The sequence below is a fragment of the Dendrobates tinctorius genome, unplaced genomic scaffold, assembly GCF_039654945.1.
Source record: "Dendrobates tinctorius isolate UK_male_01 unplaced genomic scaffold, ASM3965494v1 ptg000070l, whole genome shotgun sequence".
Lineage (NCBI taxonomy): Eukaryota > Metazoa > Chordata > Amphibia > Anura > Dendrobatidae > Dendrobates > Dendrobates tinctorius.
Window position 1 is genome coordinate 47388329 of NW_027361738.1, and position 8355 is coordinate 47396683.

General features: G+C 41.0%; 1 protein-coding gene across 1 annotated transcript; it reads right to left on the reverse strand.

The window, feature by feature from the left end:
* Positions 1-1186: 1186 nt before the first annotated feature.
* Positions 1187-7844, reverse strand: LOC141095876 (microtubule-associated serine/threonine-protein kinase 3-like). The gene is made up of 15 exons (XM_073582253.1): positions 7618-7844; positions 7385-7517; positions 7072-7237; positions 6840-6941; positions 5223-5345; positions 4965-5074; positions 4779-4870; positions 4340-4425; positions 3217-3297; positions 2985-3065; positions 2758-2838; positions 2527-2607; positions 1992-2072; positions 1753-1833; positions 1187-1522 (listed from the first exon to the last, which is right to left on the reverse strand). The coding sequence occupies exons 1-15, from the start codon at positions 7842-7844 to the stop codon at positions 1428-1430; spliced, it is 1620 nt and encodes a 539-aa protein (XP_073438354.1). The 3' UTR covers positions 1187-1427.
* Positions 7845-8355: the final 511 nt, after the last annotated feature.

Sequence of the window (8355 nt, forward strand, 5' to 3'; positions counted from 1 at the left end):
TTGGTGCCTTTGTACTTTTGGGGCTCCTTCACTGGCTCACCCACCAATTTGACCTTTTTGTATTGTTGGACATCTATACCTGTTTTTTTTAATAAATATTCATCATAGTCCTGAAGCACATTTGTCTAATAAGAGCATGATTTATGAGCTGAGAGTCTGATTCTCACAATGTATCATTTTCTGAGATGTGAGTTGTAGTTTCAATAAAGTCACTGTATTATCAGCACAAGAATATCACTATAGAGAGGACAAGTTGTCTCATTTATATTTTTCTCGGAAATGCTGCGGCGCTGGAGGCAGAACTGGACTAGTCTCATCTATGTCCCCCGACTAGATCATCTAACTAACTACAAAAAATATATACTATTGTGCATGTGGCACATCCACCTATATATGTATGTACAAACCCTCTTATAAGTCGCGAGGGGTCATATAAGAAGACATGTACTTTGGAGCTGAGCCCCTAATCTTTTAGGACCCTAGCAACACCTCTGGTCTGTAGTGTAGTGTGTGTTAATATATTCACCTACCACCGAGTTCTCTGGTATCTAGCGCTGTTAGCTCCTCTTCTGAGTGATGTCACCGCTCTCCAGACAGACCGGGTCACACTGCGCTCTATGTAACCCGGATGTGGCTTTAACAGTGTAAGCCTATGGAGCGTCAGAACATGGCCCCATAGGCTCCCATTATAGAAGAGACTTGTGGCTCACACCGAGAGCATAAAGTGAGCCGGAGTCTGAAGAGCGATGACAGGCGATTCCGACAGCTAAATAGGAAAGGGTTATTTACAGTTAGAGCAGTCACACTGTGGAATGCCCAACTACAAGAACTAGTAATAGCAGACACTACAACAGCTTTTAACCAGGGCTGGATGATTTTCTCAATGCACATAACATTGTGGGTTATATTTAATGTAGTGACAAAATGGACAATTGGTGAAAAAAGGTTAAACTTGATGGACCTAGGTCTTTTTTCAACCTATGTATGTAGCTATGACATCACACAAAACAGGAGCCGGACAGAGCTTGATCCCAGAGAAGACGGCAGTAGGGAAGTATATTACCCCACCACACTACAGTACATACATGTTTAGTGAAAAGACAAAACCTCATGAGGATTCTTCAAACCTGTACGACGTACAGTATTGGTATGACATGTTTCAGAAAAATTCTATTACAAAGGAACATTAATTAATTCAGAATTTTTATTTATCAATATGTCTTTGGAGTGTGGGAGGAAACCGGAGTACCCGGAGGAAACCCACGCAAACACGGGGAGAACATACAAACTCCTTGCAGATGTTTTCCTTAGTGACATTTAAACCCAGGATCCCAGTGCTGCAAACTAACAGTGCTAACCACTGAGCCACCGTGCTGCCCAAGTACAGCTTTGATGATGGACTTGCTGTACTAGATGTATATGGTGCCCTAATCACAGATTGGACAAATGCATCTTCTGATGCTGCGAGCGGCCCTGGATAATCCACGCCGACAGGATGATATAATCCGGCGGAAGATGGATCCTAGGAGAAGAGATATAAAACTAATGTAAGTAATGGGACTCCATATTAGAGGATACTGCTTTGGTGTCATTGTGGCAGGACGGTAGAGAAATCTTATCCGTGCAGAGGAACAGGATCATTGTCACTCATCATACATGTGACAATCCCACCACTGACAGATAACATCTTCTCCATCTGAATTATTCTCACTGGCCATCATCAAACAACATAGACCTTATTATCACACTTACGTCTTCTAGGTTCTCGCTCTTCTACTATTTTGGCATTTTGCTTTTCTACCAGTTTTATTGCAGAGTTATTTTTCTTCTCAACTAGAAATTCATATAAAAAGTAAAAAAAAAACAAGTCAGTGATCATTGTCAGTCATCATACATGTGACAATCGTACCCACTGGGAGTTAACATCTCCTCCTCGTGACTAATTCTCAATCGCCGACATCAGACAACATAGACCTTATTGTCACACTTACCTCTGCTAGGTTCTGTCTCTGGGACTATTTCTGGGTCTTGATCTTCTCCCAGTCTTAGTGCAGATGTATTTTTTGTCTCAACTGGAAATTCATGTAAAAAAGAAAAACAAGTCAATGATCATTGTCAGTCATAGATGAGAAAATCCCACCAATGACGTATAGTGAGGAGCGAGTGTGCTCGTTACTCGAGTTTTCCGAGCATGCTCCGGTGTTCTCCAAGCATTTTGAGTGTGCTTGTGAATTAATTTGTAGTCCCCGCAGCTGCATGTTTTGAGGCTGCTAGACAGCCTGAGTACATGTGGGGATTGCCTGTTTTTTAGGAAATCCCCACATGTATTCAGGCTGTCTAGGAGCTGCAAATCATGCAGCTCCGGGGACTAAAACTTAATTCACGAACACGCTCAAAATACTCAGGGAACACCCGAGCATGCTCGGAAAACTTGAGTAACAAGCACACTCGCTCATCACTAAATATATCCTCCTCATGAATTATGTCGCTGACATCAGACCACATAAACCTTATTGTCACACTTACCTCTGCTAGGCTCTGTCTCTGCAACTATTTCTGGGTCTTGCTCTTCTCCCAGGTTTAATCCAGATGAGATGAAAAATACAACTGGAAATTCATATAAAAAAAATTAAGAAAAACAAGTCAATGATCATTGTCAGTCATAGATGTGAAAATCCAACCATTGACATATAACATCTCCTCGTGAATTATTCTCAGTCGCCGACATCAGACAACAGACCTTATTGTCACACTTACCTCTGCTAGGTTCTGTCTCTGGGACTATTTCTTGGTCTTGATCGTCTCCCAGTTTTATTGCAGATGTATTTTTCGTCTCAACTGGAAATTCATGTAAAAAAGAAAAACAAGTCAATGATCATTGTCAGTCATAGATGTGAAAATCGCACCATTGATATATAATATATCCTCGTGAATTATTCTCAGTCGCCGACATCAGACAACATAGACCTTATTGTCACACTTACCTCTGCTAGGTTCTGTCTCTGGGACTATTTCTGGGTCTTGATCGTCTCCCAGTTTTATTGCAGATGTATTTTTCGTCTCAACTGGAAATTCATGTAAAAAAGTAAGAAAAACAAGTCAATGATCATTGTCAGTCATAGATGTGAAAATCCCACCATTGACATATAATATATCGTCCTCGTGAATTATTCTCTCGCCGACATCAGACAACATAGACCTTATCGTCACACTTACCTCTGCTAGGTTCTGTCTCTGGTACTATTTCTGGGTTTTTCTCTTCTCCCAGGTTTAATGCAGATTTATTTTTCTTCTCAACTGGAAAATCACATTAAAAAGGAAGAAAAACAAGTCAATGATAAACTCTTATAAGTTTAGATTCATATCAAGTCATAAGATTAGAGTCATATCTTTATCTAGTAGAGTTATTTTACTTTTATACCTTATAGTACTGGGATTCTGGCATTGCACCATAAGGCTATGTTCACATGCAGAATTTTTGCACATATAAGCAGTGATAGCAAAAGCTAAGAGAGGTCAGAAATCTCATGCCAAAACTAGTTTTTTTTTCCTAGCAGGATCTAGCTGCAGTGTTTTTGAAATCTGCATCATGTCAGTTCTTTCAGCATTTTTGCAGTGTTTTTTCAACCACAGAAAGCAATGCACATACATGAGAAAGGGCCAAAGAGCACCGGCGCATGCGCACTGCAGTATTTTGATCTGCCTTCAGCAGGGCAGAGGGCAGTGTGCCTGTGCAGGAATGTGATGGGGCAACACTGTGTGGAAGGCATAGGATGCATCATCCACATGAAGCAGAGAAGAACGGCATTGCAAGAAGAGAGGAGGCTCCGGATCAAGAACAGTGACGCCCATCAGCCTGGACTGTGCCATCGGTGAGTATAATAAAATGGCCTTTTTTGTTTTTTTAAGGGCGGCTTGGAGACTTATATACAGAAATTCCAGACTGCTGTAACACAGAGCTGAAAGGTGGTGGTCTTAGGTTATATGGGAAAAATCTGGTGACAGGTTTCCTTCAATATGACATTATTTGAGGCAGTGTTATCATATAATCCATTACTTAAAACATCTGTGTCACATTAAGGGTATATATAGGGTTAGTTTGGGGCCTGTTCGAGCCATGAGCAGAGTATTCGTGATCAGTATCAGGCACCAGCCTGTATGGCCCCTTATACCTTTAATGCGCAGCACAAAAGAGTGAGAATTTTATACATTAAAGTGTTGGATTGTTGTTTATTTTAAAGACATAAAAAAGCAGTGATTTTCTGAGCCCTCCTGTAACATTTACATTACACCTTTTGATCAGTGACAACAACAAGATGTCCTATAGACCTGCACATACCTGACAATATGGGAGAGGGTGACTTGTTTTCAGTATTGAAGCACTGGTTATCACCATCATTTCTAGTAGGAGAAGATTCTTTCTGCCTGTTTGGTAGAAGAAAAAGAAATAAATTACAAGTGAAGCAATTAAAAATAAAGACTCCTTTCTGTATGGGCAAATAGGACACTTGAACAAAATGGAGGGGATACCTTGCACAGGACTGCCTTCTGTCAGCAAAAATGAAGAATAACTAGTAATAAAGGGCTTTAATGAAATGGAAATGAAAGGCTGGTCACAATGGTCAACTGTTATCACCAGCGTTATCACAAGCCAGACCCTACAGTGATGATCAATCATGGGGTGGTGGGTTCTGGATTTAGTATTGTGCCATACGCATCTTGTATTTAGTATTCTGAAGATATATCAGTACTATACCCCATAATAATAATCTACTCACACTTCTGAGTGTTGTGTGCTGGTCTCTAGAAAACAATCTGGAGATGGCTCATGATCTTCATTGCTCATCATCCTGGTCTTGGTTGCATATAGCTAAAATTCACAGAGTAAAATTAAATATATAGAGTATTTTAATATTATTTTTAGTTATAGTTTTGTGGATTTACTGATCACATACAGTACTTACCTTAGAAAGTCTTTGAGAAGATGATACATAGTTTAGGCTTTCTGGCCAATCACTGACTTCACTTGTGTCACCCTCATCTGAATCAGTATGTTTGGGTCTCTCAATACCAGCTACAAAGTACAAGTATTATCAGAGATTAATAATATAATCACAGACAGTCACCATGTTATTACTAATAATGATAGGAACATATTGTCACATAAAATGAAAGACAAGACAAATGGCAGCTTTAACCACATGACGTCTCATTCTACTTACTGGGAAAGTAGCGGGTGTCCTCCTCTGACATAAGAATTGGTCTAAACTCTGGCTCGTGATTTTCAAGATTCTCAAAATCTAACTCACTCAGGAATGGATGACTCTTGATTTCATTTGCTCCTCCTGGAAACAGAAGACAAGAATAAAGTGATCCAGACAATGTTAGGAAGACTGTACATTTTATGTTAATCTAAACTGAAGACAGAGCAGATCCAAAATATACTGTAAGTCATGGCATGAAGAATGGGGAATGGACAAGAAGTTAACGCAGAGACCTCAGTGCTGATGCTCATGGAAATTATCTATTTGTCAGGTCACAGAGGAGCTATAAGTCATTAATACTTATATATATATATATATACTAGCTGAAGAGCCCGGCGCTGCCTGGGCATAGTAACTAACTGGTTAGTTATAGCAAATTATAATTATCCTCCATCCCATAGTCCCATGCCCATATACCCATCACACATCCTCCATCCCATAGTCCCATGCCCATATACCCATCATACATATCCTCCATCCCATAGTCCCGTGCCCATATACCAATCATACATATCCGCCATCCCATAGTCCCGTGCCCATATACCCGTCATACATATCCTCCATCCCGTAGTCCCGTGCCCATATACCCATCAGACATATCCTCCATCCCATAGTCCCATGCCCATATACCCATCAGACATATCCTCCATCCCATAGTCCCATGCCCATATACCCGTCATACATATCCTTCATCCCATAGTCCCATGCCCATATACCCATCATACATATCCGCCATCCCATAGTCCTGTGCCCATATACCCGTCATACATATCCTCCATCCCATAGTCCTGTGCCCATATACCCATCACACATCCTCCATTCCTTAGGCCTGTGCCCATATACCTGTCATACATATCCTCCATCCCATAGTCGAGTGCCCATATACCCATCATACATATCCTCCATCCCATAATCCCATGCCCATATACCCATCACACATATCCACGATCCCATAGTCGAGTGCCCATATACCCATCACACAACCTTCATCTCATAGTCCCATCCCCATATACCCATCACATCCTCCATCCCATAGGCCCGTGCCCATATACCCATCATACATATCCTCCATCCCATAGTCCCATGCCCATATACCCATCATACATATCCTCCATCCCATAGTCCAGTGCCCATATACCCATCATACATATCCGTCAACCCATAGTCCCATGCCCATATACCCGTCATATATATCATCCATCCCATAGTCCAGTGCCCATATACCCATCACACATCCTCCATCCCATAGTCAACCATTATGACATCATAGTGAGCGGCGGGGCTTGCAACCTATGATGACATCAGCGTCGCCATGGCAACCAATATGACATCATATTGAGGGGCGGTGCTTGATACACACACTGTTTCCCCATTATGTAGATGGGGCAAAATTGTTTGGTGAATTGGAACACGCGGGGTTAAGATTTCGCCTCACAACATAGCTTAGGACGCTCTCGGGGTCCAGACGTGTGACTGTGCCAAATTTTGCGGCTGTAGCTGCGACGGTGCAGATGCCTATTCCGGATATACACACACATACATACATACACACATTGAGCTTTATATATATATTACCTGTCCCGAGTCTCTGTGTTGGATCTTTTATGAGTAGCTGAGTAATGATGCTTTGAGCATGGGGATGAAGAGCACGCTTTTGTAATTTCAAAGTGATGTCATCTGTTATATAAAAAGTAAATATTACAGAAAAAATCTCATCAAAAACAACAAGTAACTAAACCAAAGAATGAACCTAACAACTGAATCAAATTACTGTGGCATCACACAGCATTCAGATTATTTTACTTACCCGTGGTGATACTGTTGAAAAGATCACTTGTGCATCTTCCTTTAAATGGCACATGGCCAGTAAGAAATTTATATATGATGATCCCTAGTGACCACCAGTCAACAGGCCTTCCATAGCCCTTCCGTAAGATGACTTCTGGGGCTGTATAATACAAGGTGCCACTAGTCTGGAAACCAACAGAACAATGAGAAGATGATTAATGAAAATAACTGTGACAAATAATATCAGTGGAAAAGTTTTCTATGTGAGAAAATATCAGAGAAGTAGAAATAGATCAGATCTGTAAAGAATAAGTTTTTTATGTATAGCTAACCCCATCATCAGGAAACTCTCTGGTGATGTCTTCAGTTCGAGCCTTATAAATGTCTGATGTTGGTCTCATGAGTCCGAGTTTTGAAAGCCCAAAATCGGTGACTTTGATATGTCCAGTTGATGATATCATGAGGCTGTAAAAGAAAAGATATTGTCAGCCCTAAGTAATACCCCACAGACTGTATACCAAACTATAACTGTCTGTCCCTTTATTATACTGCAGCGTTCACTTACTTTCCAGGCTTCAGGTCTCGGTGAACCACACCATAGCTGTGCAGATATTCCACAGCAACAACCGTTTCTGCAATGTACAAGCGGGCCAAGGCGAGGGGTAAACGACCATATAACTTTACGAGACTGCCACAGTCTCCTCCTAGAGCAGAAAGCAAATATGACAGGTGAGGGTTTGTTACAATGTAAATTACACATGATGAGTGTGAATGAGAAATAAGCTGAGACATTGAGGCAGGGAGTCAATCATAGAGATACACTGTGTGATGTAGAGCGTATACTGCATACTGCAGAGTAATCCTATACAAAAAGAGAGCTGAGATCTGCCCCCTGCTGGTAAACTCTTACACTGCACTGTCAATCTCTGACAGCGGCATTTCCAGCAGGTGACCTGGAGGTGAGCTGCTCTAAGCACTCATCGCCCCCATTCCATGTCAGTGGTTTGCTATGGCTGCTGAGTGTCTGCAGAAGACTACTATCCTTGCCATTATGGTGCTTCTGTGAAGGTCAGTGTGTAGCTCGGCTTCATAGGGGACCAAGATTTTCACCATATTCTGCAATGCCCATATTGCAGTACATAGTGATTACGATTATATTATCGCAAGTTCAGGTCCCTTATGGAGACTAAAAAATAAAATAGCAAAAATATTTGGGGAAAGAAAATTAAATATAAAAATCACTTTTTCTCCATTCATAATAAATAATCAAAAAATAAACTCAGATGGAATTGCAGTGTTTTTG